At 49.0% G+C, this 18,290-nt stretch overlaps 1 protein-coding gene across 2 annotated transcripts; it reads left to right on the top strand.

Annotated features, from left to right (window-relative positions):
• Nucleotides 1-271: 271 nt before the first annotated feature.
• Nucleotides 272-14,207, top strand: GFI1 (growth factor independent 1 transcriptional repressor). Of its 2 annotated transcripts, XM_039556527.1 has the most exons (8): nucleotides 272-1,198; nucleotides 1,320-1,533; nucleotides 3,133-3,361; nucleotides 3,598-3,804; nucleotides 8,426-8,841; nucleotides 8,931-9,068; nucleotides 10,656-10,821; nucleotides 12,872-14,207. In XM_039556527.1, the coding sequence occupies exons 3-8, from the start codon at nucleotides 3,247-3,249 to the stop codon at nucleotides 13,048-13,050; spliced, it is 1,221 nt and encodes a 406-aa protein (XP_039412461.1). In that variant the 5' UTR covers nucleotides 272-1,198; nucleotides 1,320-1,533; nucleotides 3,133-3,246; the 3' UTR covers nucleotides 13,051-14,207. The 2 variants fall into 2 exon arrangements, with proteins under 2 accessions (XP_039412461.1, XP_039412462.1); XM_039556528.1 differs by lacking the exon at nucleotides 10,656-10,821.
• The last annotated feature ends 4,083 nt before the right edge of the window (nucleotides 14,208-18,290 follow it).

Raw genomic sequence — 18,290 nt, 5'->3', positions numbered from 1 at the left:
ACTCGAGGTGGTGTTCGCTTGCTTATTTAGATTTTGGGAAGTTAGGTTAATCCTATGAACCGTAGGGACTCACAGGCACCAAGTGGCTAATTTTTCTGTAAATGCTTCGGGGCTAGTGGTGAAAAAAAAGCACCTGGTCTCAAAGCCAGCATGCTCCTGAGCGTGAGGAAGGCTGAAGTTTGCTTCTGTCACGTCCGACTTCAGTCTCAGTCGTTTCTGAACGGGAAATTGTGTTAAACCTCGACTCGCTCACTGCAGAGCCGCACTTTAGGCGGCCCTAGTCACCGAAACGAAGTTTCTGATGGCCTGAGATGCCTGAGAGCGAAGCCCATAACCACCTCAGAAAGATACCGAACACCCGAGCCTGACTTCCTGACTGCATTAGGAATCCGAGACTAAACCTGGAAAACTATGTTTTCGGGTCGTGTGTGTGCGTAAAGCAAAGCGAACCTTTTTCTTTTTGCGGAAGGGAGCAGGCTTCCCCGTTGCGCAACGCGGGAGTCTCCACAGGCGCAGGATGCTGCCTGACGCGAATCCCCGCTACGGTGTTCGTCTCCGGTGCCCCACGGATCCTCCCCGGGTTAGAACCTGAGCACCGGCACGCAGACGACGAGGGCCATCTCTTCCCACTTGCCTGGCTCCGCTCCGCTTTCGCCTTAATGTTTGAATCGCTGTCAAGCGACAGTAGCCGGAGGGAGGGGTGGGGGGGGCATCTCGCCTACCCCTTCCATATTTAACCATTACCTAAATCCGAAGGGAAATGAGCAAACCTCTAGGCTTGGGTCTTAAGGTATTTTCAGCGCCGTTGGGCGTATTTATCCCAGAAGAGTTTTCCACAACAAGTTATTTCTAGGCTAGGAGAGATCTCCGTCGCCCAGGACCCGGCCTTAGTCCCGATTACAACGCCACGCACGGCCCGATGGCGGCGGGACATGCGTCCGGGCCAAGGGCAGGCATGCGGCGCGGAGCGGGCTCAGCAGGGCGAGCGCCGGCTGCCCTAGCCCCTGCCCTCTGCCCGCCCGAGTCAATCTGTGTTTTGAATCTGTGACTTGTTCTCGTTGCGGAAGTCGAAGGGGATCCAAGAATAGTTCAGATAGATGTGTGTAATTTCTAAAACAGAACCCCGAGAGAAACGAAGCGCCCGATTCCAGAATGACACTTCGGTATCACTTCAGCGAGCTCTGTGAGGTGGAATACGGTAAGACGTTTTCATTTAAGGAAAACTGAGAGAGAAACAGAGGAGGGGAACACTAGTGATTTGTGAGGTTTGGGCGCTTTTTAAAATTTTTCTTCTTTCTTTTTTTTTTTTTTTTTTGCAGAAGCTCCTAACTAACGCTCAGGAAGTGGAATTTGTGGTTTAGGGGGCCGAGCTCTGAAGGAGTCGAGAGAAACAGAAAAGTTAAAAAAAAAAAAAAAAAAGCCAACTCAAGCACCATTGCTCCTTAAAGGGAGGCTAAATTTAAAGTCACCCAAACTAGCACGCTGCCGCGCATCCCCCGTCCGCAGCCCAGCTTCCTTCGCCCCTCCAAATGGGTAAGCGTTCTCGCTTCTCTCGCCTCGCGTGGGCAGCTGCCGGCGGGCGGGCCGGGGCGGCAGCGACCCCTCTCCTCTCGGCTGGGAACCCCGCGCCGCTCCGGCCCTGACTCAGCCGCGGGGCCCGGGGCGGCGCCAGCCCCGCGCCCCCGCAGCGGCGGCCGCCGGGCGGGCGCGGCCAGCGGGAGCCGGGGCGGGCGGCGGCCAGGTGGGCTGCGGGACTCGCCTTCCCACGGGCCCGGCCCCTGCCTGGCCATCTACGGCCTTGGGAAGCCGGCGGCGCCTCCGCGGCGTGATTTTTGGAGGGAAACACGCGGCAGAAACGGCGCCGGCGCCCGGAGTCCCTAACGGCTGCGGCCGTTGCTTGTCGGGGCGCGGGGGGCGGGGGGGTAACACATTATCGGGCCGCTTTGATTTCTCTGCCCCTTTCGTGCGGGCCCGCTGGCTGCTAGCCCCAGCTCAAGGATGAACGCAGGCACAGGTGGGTCTGGGGCAGCAACTCTCCCACCCGGCGCTGTGCCCGGGGGCGGCGCCTCACCAGCGGCGCTGAGCGGCCCTGCCCCTGTCGGGCGCGGACGGGCCGGAGCTTTGTGGCGCAGCCAGTGCCGCCACCTGCGGGACAGTTCCTGGGCCCCTGCTGACGGGCTAGGCTCCTTCCCTCTCTTCCCCGTTTGTACACCCGAGGCCACTGACGGGAGAATAAAAAAAAAAAGAAAAGCAACTCGCCGAAGTCCCCCCAAATAATGTGGATTAAACTCGCTATTTGCAAAGTCAAGTGTAACGGCAGAGGCGGCCCCGTGCTGTACGGGCTCGAATGAACCTCTCCGGCCTTCGCCCGAGGAGTTGGTTCGGGGTAGTTTTGTTTAACCCGATCCCCCCCCGACTCCCCGCAGGTTTCCCACCTCGTATCCTTTCCCCGCCCCGGCTTTTGGTGCCCGCAGCTGCAAGGTGGTGCGGCGGAGACAGCTGCGGGCTCCAGGAGAGATTCGTTTTGTTCGTTTTCGTGTTATCGTTGTTCGCGCGGGATGGGTGAATCAGTCCCTCCGACAGTAACAGCCTCTCAGGCGCCAGATTTAGGCTGTCGGGTTTGTAATGACTCTCCCTCCCGTCCCGGTAACAACCCCGCGCTGGTCAGCCAGTCCAGGGTGGCGGGACCTGATAAGCTGTTTCGGAGGGGATATTTGTTGGCGCCGCTTTTGCCGTGGCTGCCGGCGCGGGGGGCAAACACGAAGGCGCGGTGCGCCCACTTAGCCGAGTGCGGATACGCTCCCTTGAAGAACGGGATAACACCCGACCGCGCCCCCCAGCTCCCTCAACCCCCGCTTGTCCGAAGAACGGTGCCAGCTGCTGTTGCCAGTTTCCCGCAATCCGGCAGCGGCCCCAACGCCACGGTGGGAGGGAGGGGGGTAAAAGGCGTTGGCTGGGGGTGGCTGGCGGGCTGAGTTGTCTGCGCTCCTGGAAGAGGGGGCGAGGCAAGCGGGGCCGGGGGCGGTGGCCGGAGCCACCTGCGCGCTGCCACCTGGCGCGCCGCCCCTGGCGAGCGGCCCCCTCTGGCCGGCGCCCCCGGCCCTCACCGGCGGGCTCGGCGCCTTCCCGCAGGTCGCCTCCCCGCCGCCGCCGCGCAGGAGACTCGGGGGTGACGCTCGCCGGCCGCCGCCGTGCCCGGCTCTTGGAGAGGGAGTGCGGTCGTGCCCGCCGTGGCAGCACCCCACCATGCCGAGGTCCTTCCTAGTGAAGAGCAAGAAAGCGCACAGCTACCACCAGCCTCGCTCTGCCGACGAGGACTATAGCCTGCGGCTGGGGACGGTGCTAGCCCAGATCTGTGCAGGTAGGAGTCCCTCGGTCGCAGGCCTCGCTCTGAGACAGCCCACCCGTCCGGCATCGGCCCCGGTGTCCGCGGCACCGGGCGGTCGCTGTGCAGCCCCTGCGGGACGCCGGAGGGGCTGATGCGAGCTTGGAGAGAGTCGGGCATCAAACCCGGGTGGGAGCGGGCGGCTGCGGGAGGTGGCTGGCTCCCACCGCAGACCCACATTGAGGAGTTCCCTCTTCTCCTTTGCCCTTCAGACAGCAAGATCCCCGAGGACACGGAGATGTGCCGCACCGCCCTGCCCGATCCGGAGCCTTCCCAGGGGCGCTTTTCCCCGGAATCCCACCTTACCGAGGCTGCCGATGGCACCTCCGAGTCGTCACCCAGCTGCGAGGGCAGTGTCTGCGACAGAGTGTCCGAGTTCGAGGATTTCTGGAGACCTCCCTCGCCCTCTGTCTCGCCAGGTAAGGACCGGGGCGATCAGCGCTCAGCGAGGGTCCGGCTGTGTGTCCGTGCTCGTGCCGTGGGTCAGTGGAGCATGTATCTCATGCCTAGGTGCCACCACCACAAACGAGTAGAAGGGACAGATTTGCGTGTCCCTTTTCTTAATTATTGTTATTTCCCCCCCAGATTTTCCAGAATCTATTCCTTCCACTCGTTTTCAGGTTACTCTTTCGGGTTGCTTTTCCAGCCCGTATCGTGCTGCTGAGGGAGCAGCGGGTGACAGGCTGTAGGAAAGTTGTCATGACATTGGGTGTTGATTTTTTGTTTAAAAGGTCCCAGCATTCTCCTACAGGCTCCTGCCTACACAGAGCCTGTAAGTCTTTTAAGACAGCACAGTCCATCTATATATCTGTAGTAAACAGCGTTGATTTTACGTTTTGTACAACCTGCTAGACATTTTTCCTAACGCCCTTTCAGGTTATTTCTTGTTTCCTGCCTATAAAAAATAATCTGACTCTCCCTTCCCCCACCCCCCTCTCTTTTGCTATTTGTGGTTTTTTGTTTTTTGGGTTTTTTTATGTTTGTTTGTTTTTCTTTTCTAAAAACACATTTGTAAAAACCAGAGGAGAAAAAAATAATGATGGTCAGATTTAAACACCCCAAATCCAGGAAACTCACACTTATGGCTACAGCGCCTGTCTCTAGCTCCCTTGTCCTGCCTTTGATGTGGTTGGAGCAGTGGGAGATGCTGTCCCTAGCCTGGCACAAACACTTATCTCGTTTAAAAATACAGTGGTGTCATTTTAGAACAAAAATACGTATATATATATAAAACACTTTTTAGTGCCTCGATTAAAAAATGACAGCTGGAAAAAAGGACAATTTTAATCTTGATGAAGGAAAAATTATGTCAGCTTTACAGACTGACAGCAGACACTAGCAAACGAATACTTAGTCCCGGTTTGCCACCGTTTCCTACTTCGTCTTTACAGTGTCCTTGCATATGAATGGCTAATTGTAATGATGTGGATTTGCATTTTTAAAGCCTCATCGTCTTTCAAGAGTCCTAAGCTCCTTTGAGGGAACATTCAAAATGCTGTCCAGCATCAGCCACAGGACATTTTCAGTCTGTGCAAACAACAGACCAGACCAAATGCAGCAATGCAGAAGTCTCTCTTCTGATAATATTTCTGCACAGACTGTAGCAACGTGTGTAATTTTTGTTCTAATGAACTTGTCCTGCTCCTTCTTTCCCAAATAACTACAATTTTTGCACAGAAAACAGATAATTTTCACAGGGTGTCAAAAAGACAGATGTAAAATAGAGCAGGTATTTTACCAGGTCGTCTCTGCCTTTTCCTCCTTCCCACTCATTTCTTCCCTCACTGTGGGATTCATCAGCTCCCAGCTAACCATCAGGCTGGCCAGGGAAGATAGCTTTACAAAATGAGGATGATGTCCCCAGATCAAGATTTTTCAAGGTGTGTTGGGCAGTCCTGGGGCTGTCTGATCCCATTCACAGGAGGTCTGGGAAGGTAAGGGACTTCAAGTACTGTAAGAGCTTTATTAAATGAATCTCAGTGCATTGAGAGAGGTGCTGTTATATTAATGATGTAGGCAGTGGCAACAGGATTAGATAGTTGGGCTTTCTCCTACAGCTCCCCTCCTCCAGCCCCTCTGCCTTCCAGCTGCTTTGTCAGATTCAGTGTGAAGCTGGAATTTGTGTCTAGGTCACTTCTGCAAGATGCAGTGGTGAGAGATGTATTCCTGCAATTGTATCTGGATGTGGCACAGTTTTTGTGCTTTGCCAGGCAGAGCAGATGAGAAGTGATGTTTCTAAATCATGCTGAGGGCAGGTGTGGTGAGTGGTACTACTGCTTGTGTATCTCTAGAAATGAACATAGGTGCAGGTCACTTCAGTATGCAGTGAAAGCTGTATTTCACTTTTGTCTTTGAGTGCTGTGCTGCTGATGTAGACGGTCATACAACATACAGACATAATACCTGTTAACTCCATCAGTGCAAATCACTTTGTTATTTAACCTCACTTTCTACATGTATCTGTAATCACATGCATTTGCATATGCAGAAGGTGCATGGGAGCTCAGTGCAGCAGTATTAGTATCTCCTGATGAGCCTGTTGATGCTGCAGAAGGAAAGAGACTTTTACTGGGTATAATGGAGTTGTGTAGAAAGTGTGGTGTTTTGTGTTAGAGGACACTCAAATCTCTCTTTGCTGTGCATATCAATCTGTTCCCAACCAGTTAAGGTTGAGTTTGTCTTACCTTCAAAAACAAGCATTGATTTTTTTTTTCTCCCAGAAGTAATCTATGTGACAGCTGCACAGAATTTCTCGGAAAACGAGGGAAAATATTTCTCTCCAGCACTGTTCCCCCCTAGATGCTGTGGAGAAGAGGCACACACAGAAGTGCCCTGCAGTGTGGCAGAGCAGGGTTTGCAGGTTGCTTTGCCACTGGGCTAGGTTAGCTTGAGTATAATCTGAGTGACTGCCCTGCATTTGTGCTTGAGAGGGCTCCAAAGCATGTGAGGTGATGGAAGGAACATTGCACGCAAACTGATCTGTGGTGCAATGTTCACCGTATACTGTATTGCCAATTCCAAGGGCTCAAAAATCAGGTCAAGCTTCCCTTTCCTCTCACTCAATGAACTGGCTCAGAAATCAAGATTGTAAGTAATACCTTATGGATATTCAGTTCTAGTGTTGAAATATTGAGGGTTTATGTTTCCATGTTTTTCTTACAGTTTGAGCTAGAAGTTGACTTTAAAAGGAAAAAAAAAGTTATAACAAGAACAAACAAAAGCAAAGCTGAGGGCTTGATGAAATCATGCCATTTTAAGAGCTGGGACTTCAAGATAGGTTTGAATTTTGCGATAAAATCGTGAGAGATGGCAACACTGAAACTGGTTGCAAAGAGACAAGATAGATGATGTGACGCTGACCACAACTTTGCAGTCAGTGCAGAACAGGAAAAATCATGCTGAACACCATGTCAGCTAATTTGATTTCATCACTCTCTTCAAATGTCCCAGCTGGTATGTGTGCATATATTTCCAACCAAAAGACTGCTAATGTCAGTGGAAGAATTTGAGACTGTTGATTGTTAACATCTGAAGTTATGTAAAAGATAGGAAAAAGTCAAGTCATTCAAAGCTCAGTTTTAACCTCATTTTCTACTACCTCCTGTAACCTCTCCGTGACCACTCCCCTATCCAAATGGATAGCCTAACACATCATGCCTTCTTTCCCTAGTCCACTCCCATTTATCTTGGTTTGCCAAAGGCTGAAAAAGCCATGGGAGCTGACATGAATAAGTAAGAGAGCAATTGTGGGTGGACAAGTTTTTGCTTAAGGGGGCTTACTTTGGAAGCCCAAGTTATAAGGGATGCCGATATCTCCATGAAGGTATCAGCACTTCAGTAGTTAATTGATTCATCTCTTCCTTGGCTCACTGAAACTGTTGGCCAGTGGAGACATTTGACTCTCCCAGTGCTGCTGCCTGTTATGATGAGGAGTGAAAGCAGTGCTCCTCGGGCATTAATCAGCATCTCTGGCAGACACAGTTGGGGTCTGGTGCTTCATGTTCCATGCCCAGCTGTGCTTTTCTCTATGTGAGGCTCCTTGAGCATTGGTGTCTTTAGACACTCCTTTCAAAGGCTGTGCTCCTGCCATTGCATCACTCTGCTGTGGGCACTCAAGTGTGATTCATGTGGTGCCCACTGCATTGTTCAGATGCCACTGCTGAAGGTGACCCTCTTAGAGCCTGCTGAAGCCATTTGAGCTTGTCCTGGTGGAAATTTGCTTTGATTATGACTGCTAGGAAAATTGTTTTGTGTCTTCAGGTGTTAATGTGGCCCATCCTGATGATTTTACAAAGCTCTCTGTTTTAGGTGGACTCAGTTTCTTTTTATGGAGAACCCCAGAGCAATCTGAAACAGCAATGATTTTCTTTCAGATGAGGAGTAATTTTAGTTTACTTTTTTTCTGAAAAAGTGAAGCATAACATGCAAGCTCCTCAAAAGGGGTTACTTATTTAAGTTATGCTGTGGTATATTTATGGTCAGTTGTGGCATGAAGTTTAGAGACTAGATTTGGGCATTAAATTGTGCAACAAGATGTTTTTCATTTTGTTTACCAGGTAAATCTCTGCACGTTTGCCCTGTCTGGCACCTCTGTAATGATATATTTGCCAGATGTGTGTGTGGGATCTCCACCAGAGCTTAAACATGTGGAATGTCAGCTTTGATGTCCATCTTGGGACACGGTAGCTACACGTTTCCAAGAAGCTGCAGATAAAACTATCGGAAGTTGCAGACGGAGTTGTTTAGAGTCTTGCTAGTCAGATCAGTGAATACATACCCAGGCATCCAGAGATGGAGGTAGACAAAATTGGTGTCGGCTTTAACTAATTTGGCTGGGACATTGGGTAAGTAGGTAGGTACTGGACACTCAGACCCTAATGTGGAATATAAAATGTCCTCCCATTGAGATGAAAGGGCAGCCTCAAAGTGCAGTACAGGGGTCAGGCTCTGGATATAAGCCTGAGTGCTGAGACTGTTCTGCCTCATGATAATGTCTGGATTGTGAAGCTCACCAATTCCTATGCCCTTGTGTTTCCACAGCCTCGGAGAGATCTGTGTGTCCATCCCTAGACGAAGCACCCCCTTTCTCAGTGCCCTTCAAACCATACATGTGGAACAGCCTGGGTGGCTCCGAGCTCAGGCATCTTGTGCAAAGCTACAGGCCCTGCCCAACGCTGGAGCGGACCTCAGCCCTGGGGCTCTTCTGTGACCGAGGCTCCGAGCCCACCCTCTATGGTGCCGAGTGTAGCTCTTCCCTGGGACTGTATGGTGACTTCAGCTCCCCGGGCCCGGGGCTGTTTGAGCGGCCGCCAGCAGCAGCTCCTGGACTCTATGCTGAAACACAGCCTGGGCTGCAGCAGGAGAAAGGGCCAGGTGGCATCAAAGTGGAGTCGGACCTCTTGTGCCGCCCAGTGCTCATCAGTACTGGCTCTTACAAGTGTGTCAAGTGCAGCAAGGTAGGGATCCCTTTCTCCCACACTGGATATGACTCTCCCCCAGCCCTCTCTCCCTGGCAAACTTGACCCTGTGTACGCTCTTTCCTCAGGTCTTCTCCACACCCCATGGCCTTGAGGTACACGTGCGCCGCTCACATAGTGGCACGAGGCCCTTTGCCTGTGACATGTGTGGCAAGACCTTCGGCCACGCAGTCAGCCTGGAGCAGCACAAGGCCGTGCACTCGCAGGTGAGAGCAGGGTGGCTGCCAGGATGAACGGCTGGGGGCCAGGGCCAGCTGCTCTATTCGGCTGGCTGGGGAAGCCATGAAGGCAAATACAGGGCAAGGAGGGAGAGACCTAGACTGAGGAGGGGAAGAGAATGTGGTAGGGCTGCAGTGCGTACTTGTAGGTGAAGAATATGCTGGCAATCAGAGGAAAGGGTGGCCAGTTAGTGAGCAAAGGAGCAAATCAGGTAATTAAAGAACACAGGCTTTGTTTCCATTCTTCAGACCTTTCATGCCATCTGTATTAAGCAATGGGCACTTTTGGCACTCCAGAAGTACCAGAATAATAAATGTTCACTCTCAGAGCTGGAAATTGTAATGCAGATGTGGGCTTTTTTTTTTAACAGCTAAAGCAACTCAGTGTGCTTTCTCTGATGCAGCTCTCCTCATTCTTTCTCCTCCCTCCTCCAAAGAAGTGAGTCTTCCCTTGTTTGTAGTAATTTTTGTCAGTGCAGGGAACATCTGAACAACCAGTCAGGTACAGCGCACTGACTTCACCCATCTCGACACACTGAGTCACACACCAAAAGAATATGGTAGTTAATTTTGGTAGGAGGACTTGTAACATTTTCCACCTGCTGATACTATGCCATATTTCCCCTTCCCCACCCACTTGACCTGGCAAATCTTCCTTCTTCAGATTGGCTTCTGGAGAACAGAGTTACAGCAATGTTTTTTTGCTCTTTAGTTTATAATTTCATGAGTGTGCAATCAGCAGAGCAGACAATAAAGGGAGATATCTCATTATCCATTAAACAATGGTGAAAAGGGCACCACTGCATAATGTGTCCATGGAAGGGACAGCATTCTGGGGAGAGTGCATCAAAAGCCAAATGAAGAAGGTGGTTGTGTGAAAGCACAGAAGAAAGAGGAAGGTACAATGGAAGTTAAGGGATGGAAAAAAGAGATGGTATATGGTATAAGAAAGTGGTGGAGAGGAGTGTGTGAGGGAGAAGTGAGAGACAGTAAGGTCTTAATGCATTTGTTTTTATATGTTGAAGTAGTAAACTGAAAAGCTGTTTGTCCCAGGTGCTCTACATACCTTCCACTTGAGTTTTCATGGAACTACAGATAAGCAGTTGTTACTATGCCAGGACTCAGTCTGCCACAGGGATTTCCCAAGAGACCCAAGCAGCCCTTGGCACCCACTTTCCTGTGTACAATGGAGAGGTGGCTTCTGAACAGTGCTGCAGCTGTTGGGCTTCCCAGTAGAGTGATCGTGTCTCTGGCCCCTGATAAAATGTGTTGGCAGACTCTGCCCCGTCCATTGGGGCTGCTCCCACCTGGCCATTCCTGCCAGCAGGAAGAGCTGTTCAATTAAATTTTAGTAAGGAACAGTGCACAGCACTAGGAGAGGATGCATTATCTTTTTTATCATGTGGTGCTGCTATCAAGCCAGTGTTATCATCTGTGTAGGCCAGTCCAGCTCTCTGGGAAGTGTAAGTTCTTGATAAGGCAGAAGGGGCAACACTGATGTGCTGCTGGGCAGTTTGCTGCTGATGGGATCATTGGTGTGATGTAATGTGTGTGTCTGGGCTCATCTCTCTGCAGGAACGCAGCTTTGATTGTAAGATTTGTGGCAAGAGTTTTAAGAGATCTTCTACTCTGTCCACCCACCTGCTCATCCACTCAGACACCCGACCCTATCCGTGCCAGTACTGTGGGAAGCGGTTCCACCAGAAATCTGATATGAAGAAACACACCTTCATTCACACAGGTCAGCCCTGCAGCTGCTGGTGTCAGCCCCAACATGAGGGCGGGTCTCTGAAGCAGTTTCTCTGCAGCAGTCCATTCCTCCTCAGCTGGGACAAGGCACACACCTCCCTATTCTTCTCACTGCCCCACTCCTATTCATGGTATCTGAGCTGTACTTGGGCAAAGGAAAGTGATCTGAATGAGGTTTAATGAACAGCAGCTGCAAAATAACCTACAAAAATCCTCGCAATCCAATCAGTGTTCCCTTAATAGGATCCACCAATGTTTATTCAAAGGGCTTTTGTGTAAGATGATTTGTAGAGTATTATATTCGTGTAGCCTTGATTTACAGCTGAGGTCCCGGGAAAATGACAGGTGAATTTGATTACAGCATTACTTTTTGCAGGATCTACCAATTTACAATAGGAACAACAGGAGGCTCCTCCTCTAGATCAAACACTAAACTGGAGGGCCTAGGTCTTAGTCTAAATATTTGTTTAGAGATAGTCTGCACTTCCACCTGGACTTTCTGAGAAATGGCTGCAGTTTGATACAGAATGGAAGGAGAGGTGCAGAGTTCTCAAGTTTCACTGTTAGTAATAAACATGGAAACTAATATAAAGTACAGGTGAATCACCGAAGGAAATTGTTTCAAAAATATCATTCAGTGAGAGAAGGCACGTTTATCAGAAATCATTAAAAGAAAATATTGTGCTTCAGATCTGCACAATTGACTTAAAATAGAGGGAAATGAATGATGTGTAAGACATGGAAGAATTTATAGACATGAAATAGCAGTTGTAGTGGCCAAACCCAAGGTTCAGATGACCAAAATCCTTTTTCCTGATAGTGGCCACTAGCACGTATAAAGGATGAAGCCTAAGAAGGGCAAATACGTAGAAAGAGAACACTATATGTAGCACTGCTTGGCTGTGACTTTCTTAGGTGACAAGCAGTGAATAATAAATGTTACTTATAAAGATTTTTCACTGACAGTTGCTGGATGAAAATGAACTATTTATGAAGTAATACAAGAAGTATTTCCATAGTAACGTTTTCAAATGAGGCTTGATTAAGTAGAATTTCAGACAAATTTTGAATCAGTCAGATTATTTTATTGTGAGATCAGAAACTGTGCCTGGGCTTTTAAATTGCTAAGATAAAAGCAGGTACTTAACTGAATCAGGGATTCCTTTCATATACTTGTGAAATGAGCCTTCAGCACATTTTGTATTATTTTTTTGATTCTAAGAATCTGATCTTCAAACATCCAGAGAGTTTGTTGTTCCCAGCTGAAGCCAGTGGGCTCTGCAGGTGCAAAGCCACTCTGAAAATGCGGCTTGGTATTGTGGTTGGGTTCCCTTTTATTTGTTACTTGATAATAAACAGTATGAAAATACACTTAGATCATGCTCCCATGGAGTTTTGCCACTGACTCCTCTGTAGAAGTTCCAGAGGCTGTATTCATTCCCATTTACATCATTTGCCTGCAGGAGAACTTCAGGGCTCTGACTACTAGCATTTCATGTGGGGAACAGAGAGAGCAGGTGTCTGGATGAACCGTGCCCTTCAGGATGCACTTAGTGGCCCTTATACCTCCCTTGGGGACAGACCCCAGATCACTGGATTTGTTCTAACAACATCCATCTACCTATTCCACCTGCCCCCATGCTGATGGTATAGTAATCGATGTCAGACATCCATCACTTTTCCAGGAGTTCCTCATGTTCCTAGGACACAAAGCCAGTTTAAATTGCACAGAGTCCATGCAGACAAATACATTCACAAGGTGTGGTGTCCTGAGAGCACTCCGTGCTTCAGGCTGCTCCCAGGACTATACTGGGCTGGTGGAGGTGCAGCCAAGTCCAGGCCTGCTCAGCTGCAGTGGAGGCTCAGCTTTTGCTCTCTCTGGGGCTCCCAACTGCAGGTTTTTTTGTAAGAATGACTTCATAGGTAATCACACAGAAATCTCTTTGATCAACTGTAAGGCCCAGTGTATATTTGCTGTGGTCCCACGTAAGCAGCCTGTTGCCTCTTTCACAGCCTCTCTCTTTCCCACCTTCTGCTTGCAGGTGAGAAGCCTCACAAGTGCCAGGTGTGTGGAAAAGCCTTTAGTCAGAGCTCCAACCTCATCACCCACAGTCGGAAGCACACAGGCTTCAAGCCCTTTGGCTGTGATCTGTGTGGCAAAGGCTTCCAACGAAAGGTGGATTTACGGAGACACCGGGAGACACAGCACGGCCTGAAATGAGTCCAAACTACAATACAGAAAGCGCCTACAACACTATGAGAACAGACTCCCTTGGCTTCCCTGCTGGACCCAAGCCCTGTCTTGAACAAAGACCCTGGCATTACCTTTCTGAACAGGAGCTCAAAGAGGAAAGAAGAAGACAGAGCCATGTGTTGAGAGCTCAACTTGAATGACTGTGAAAAGGGAAAGTAAAGGCTGGGGTTTCTCTCTTTCTCTTCCCCTTGTTTCTGAAATAACACTGAAAAATTAACCTTTTAGATATAAAGCCTAATACTCCAAAGATGGATAAGCTACCAAATATCTGCAAGCTGGAAAATATTTCTCCCATGGCCATGGCAAACCCCTTCAAGTTTTCAGTAGCTTGAATCAGCTGGCAGGGAAACTTGGGTATAACCGTGTTTACATGGGGTAATGACGGAGAGCCATCAGTACCTGCCCTGGTTGAGTTCAGCGCTGAATGGGTTCACTCTTGGATGATTTCCTGTCAGGAAAACCTGGAGGATCAGGACTGTGCAGTTTGACATCTTGCTGGTTTTTAACCAAAGGTACCAGCTTGCGTCCAATCCTGCTCTCAGTTGTTTTGGTGCAAATCAGGAGCTGCATTAACAGAGAGGTCCTTTTTATCCTCCCTGAGTCATCTCTCTGTCTGTGCAAGGCCCGACTGCCAGTGTTTGAAGCATGGAGGGTTACTTCTTCCTACATCCACTAGGGAGAAGGAAGCTTGTGGAAGACCAGTGGAAAAGCCAAATTATGCCTTAGAACTAGAAACCAATCCAGCAAGTGATCCTGCTTGAGAAGGGCAGGAGCACCAGGGAGGCACAGACTTTCTGTTGAGAACCATTACTGGCTTCTACACTCTGGGCTTGTTCTAATAACTGGAAAATAGCTACTCAATAGCATCATTTGTATATTTGTTTCTGTTTTTTTAGTTTTTAAAGGGAAACTTTCTGAGGTGGGCAGGACTTACTATAAAAGTATAATTTACCTAATTTGCCTTAAACAACTCTGCATGTACCTCAGTTAAAAAAAGCTGGTTTTACTTTGTTGACAAGTTTGTAAATGTCCTTATTTAGATTTTATGGAGTGTCTTACATTTCTTGGTACATATTTATTAGAACAATGTTTTAAGTTAATAAAGTATTGAGGATGGTCCAGAATGATTTTGATTTAATATGTAACTGCATATTTGTGAATGTCAGACATTACAACAATATACCACAGTGATTGTCAGGGATGCAGCATCCAAGGAGGGAATGCAGGCACAAGGGCTGTATTTGTCCAATTCCCACTGATTTCAGATAAACACACTTTTGAAGACTGGGGTACACCATGGCTAGGACTATTAACCATAAAAGGGTTTAAAGGGGAAACAGCAGTTCCAAGGTTCTGCAGGCAGCCAGAAGTCCCTGCTTAGCCCAGGAGCAACTTGAAGGTCTCCCATAAGATTAAATGTCTGTGCCTGGGAGTTTGCAGGGACACCTGAGCAGCAGGTGCATCATTTGTACTTAAGCCTGTTGGGACTTACAGTACAGCCTTTTACCTGCCTGCCCTGTCAGCAGGGCTGGCTCCATCTGGCAGTTGCAGCCCATACAAAAGAGAAGCAGGAGGATGATAGAGGGGTCCCTTGTCCTTTTACCAGCAAAGCACAGCATGGTAGCCTGGGTTTTTACATGTGCATGTAATCTTGTGTGCCCACACAGGTATATATATACACTCATGTTTCCAGCTTTGTACATTTATTCTGGACAAATCCAGTGAGAGGCCCCCTGTGCTCTGCTGGGCTGGCAGAGCCCAGGAGCACCCTGCCCACCCGAGGCCGGGGCACTCACCTGCCATGGTGCCACCAAAGTCGCCCTGTGCTTCTGCTTTCTGCCACCTTGAGAAGTTCCCCGCGGGGCCGCTCTGGCAGGCTGTGGCCGTGTCCCCGCGGGGCCGCTCTGGCAGGCTGTGGCAGGCTGTGGCCGTGTCCCCTCAGGGCCGCTCTGGCAGGCTGTGGCCGTGTCCCCACGGGGCCGCCTTGGCAGGCTGTGGCCGTGTCCCCTCAGGGCCGCTCTGGCAGGCTGTGGCCGTGTCCCCGCGGGGCCGCCTTGGCAGGCTGTGGCCGTGTCCCCGCGGGGCCGCTCTGGCAGGCTGTGGCAGCCTGTGGCCGTGTCCCCTCAGGGCCGCTCTGGCAGGCTGTGGCCGTGTCCCCGCGGGGCCGCCTTGGCAGGCTGTGGCCGTGTCCCCTCAGGGCTCACCCGCTCGGGCCAGGCTGCGCTCTGCCCGTGGGGCTGCCCAGGCCGGGCTTCACAGGCCGAGCTCTCACTGAGCAGAAACGCAGCCACAATCACGGCAACCATGCCAAAGGGCTGTGGCGTAGACAACGCAGGAGGTGCCAGGTGCTCTGAAGACCACATTAAGCCCATTATGCTGGGTTAATTAATGCAGAAGGTCAGTGCAGGAGACTCTGCGGTGATGTGGAAGGCCTATGATGCCCTGGGTCCTGCCTAGGCCAGGGGAGATTCCAAGGAGTGGCACAGGTAGGCTTGGGACTGCCCCAGGGTGATGTTCAGTATTTATTTTACAGGGAAGCTGCTGTTACGGATGGAGTGAGTGCTGGCCAGGGGTTCTGGGTATGGGTTGCCTAGGGTGACGCAGTTGCCCCAGTCCCTCTGCCCTCAGGAGAGCCTTTCCTGCCAGGTGCAGCCTCCTTCCCTTTCTCCCTCTGGGCAGGCCTTACTCCAGCAGGCCCTGAGCAGACGCACTTGTTGGCCTTTACCTTTAAAATTACAATAGCAATGCGTGCTTCCCCCCTTGGAGCATCCCATTTCCAAACAGGGCAACTAGTGTGGTTTGAGTCCAGTGCTGCTCTGCTGGGTGGGGTGGGTGGCCAGGGAGGCAGCATGGACACAGCACAGGTGGCAAGAATGTTCTTTACGGGTAGAAACTCGCAGGTGTTTTATTGGTTTAAGTGTGTCTCCTCCCAGAGTAAGTTGCAGTTAGTGGTGTGTCTCAGGGCACCACTGTTGGGCCATGGCTCAGACCCAACCTCCCTGAAATGTTTGTGCGTGGCTTCACGGGAGGGTGTTCCCATGTCCCCAGCCCTGCCTGCATGAGTGCCAGTGCTGGTTTGGGTGAAATGCAGCTACCCATGGGGAAAAGTCATGGCTTTAAGGTGGGGAATGGAAATGAAGAAGAGGAAAAGAAGATTTATCTGGGGAGAATCAGAACAGGCTACTGAGAGGTTGTGGAGCAAGTCTGAAGATTGGAAATATCTCTCTCAATGTTATTACTGTGTGCCATTAAAAATGCATTATGCATATTACATGACCCATTATTCATGAAGCAGGTTCCATACCTTTTGTTTGCCAGAGTAACAGTAGAAAGGGTAAGGAGAGACACTGGAGCACACCTTTGTTTCTTTCTGTAAATTTTTAATGACACCTCTAGCTAACCAGTTGGTGAAGCTCAGTTCCTGCATAAAAGTGGAAAGGCAGAGCTATCTACGGGACAACTAAGCCTTTCAGAAGCTAATTTGAGCTTGTGTTCATCCACACCATCAATGATTAAATTACCTATCAAGTGTGCAGAGCTATCAGGATTCAGGGCATTGAAAAACAAGGTGAATTTATCTGATTGATTTAAAAGACATAGGTGGAATAAGCGGGTTATAAAAAGAAAAGGTCTATTCCTTATAGATATTACAGAAGTACTTCTCTGGCAAGATAAAGAACTTTTTACTTTGCTTCCAAAAGTTGTTTTGCCTGCACAGAAAAAAAGTTTATTAGTCAGAATCAAAATACTTTATCCAAATCAGTTAGCAGGCTGAATTAATTCATGAGGCAGAAACAAAGCACCTTATTAGGTTCCATCTGTATGCCAAACAGAGATGTTTAAAATTAAAATATGCAAACATCATCTGTGTTTTCTATACAGTCAGTTTCCAAAAGCTGATAGTAACACTCAGATTGGATATTACAACACAAGTCAGAGAGCAGCTCTTCTGGGTCTTGCTCCTTCCTCAAGCAAAACATTTGTTGCAGTTGATGGGGGGAGGGAGGAAGAGGTTTCTAGAATAAGCCTTGGGTGAAAGATTGCGAGACTCGTGCAACCCTACTTGCAAGCTCTGCTGCTGTTGCATGTTGCCAAAGGTCTGCTCCTCAAGTCTCTGCATTTTCCACCCGTAAGAGAGAAAAACCAAACAGGTCAGTTGGATCAAATTCATCTCCAGCATAACCCCAGTTCACATCAGGAATGGATTTTGCCTTTACTATGTAAGATTTGGGTCTTACTCTAAATAGTGAAACACAGCTCAGCATACAGCCCTTTGAGGGAATTCTGATTTAGAAAAGCACTGAAATATGCATGTAAGTCAATGGAGTGTGTCTCTAGCAGAGACCTTACTAGATGCCTGCTCAGAGTTAAAATTCCAGAGATTTTCCCTGTTGAATCCTAAACCTTACTCCATTGCCAAGCCACATCCTGTCTGTCTATTTTCACCTGCAGTGGAGATGGCTTCTGAGAATGCCAAGGGTAATTTTTTTTTTTAATTGTCAATAGGCTAGTGGTAGTTTCCATATTTTTTCCTCCGAGTAATAAAGCAGTCTAAATAGATTTCAGGCACGTAAATATCTGTAATGCATTATAAGGCATGTAAAATGATGGAACCAGATTTGAAAAGATATTTGTGCATCTAAAGCTGCAGATATGTCTGATTGTGCATTGGGTATGGGTATCTGGTTTTGTATATGACTTCTTTACTGGGGGAAGAAAAATAAAAAAAACCCAGCATGAGTCTCAGAATGCTTCTTGAGTCTGTGTCACACCAGTTTGTGATACACACACCATACGGACTGTAAAGACAGAGCACATAAATCTGAAAGAAATGTTTCCTACATTATAAAAATGCTGGCCACACCTTGTTGGAATAATGTTGCCTAACAGATTTACCTGGAACATGTGATAAAACTTTCAAATAAGTTGAAAGCAAACCACTTTTATGTGGTTGTTCCAACATGCTGCTTCTCATCTGCATTTTTGGTTCTTTTTTAGTAGAGGTGATGTGACAAAAGAATACTGAATAAGGCAAACATAGAAGGAAAATAATGTATCAAGTATTGAAATTATTTTCTTTTAGTACCATTAACCAACTTTCTGACACATGTGGGATCTCCCAGTCAGCTGGATACTACAGTGCATGGGGTACGTCCACCCCAGCTCACCCAGACTCAGCTTCCCAAGGCACTGGCAGCATTTGCTGC

The sequence above is a fragment of the Corvus cornix genome, chromosome 8 (assembly GCF_000738735.6).
Source record: "Corvus cornix cornix isolate S_Up_H32 chromosome 8, ASM73873v5, whole genome shotgun sequence".
NCBI classification, from domain to species: domain Eukaryota; kingdom Metazoa; phylum Chordata; class Aves; order Passeriformes; family Corvidae; genus Corvus; species Corvus cornix.
The sequence above is the reverse complement of the archived record's forward strand: the minus strand, read 5'-3'. Positions and strand labels throughout refer to the sequence as shown.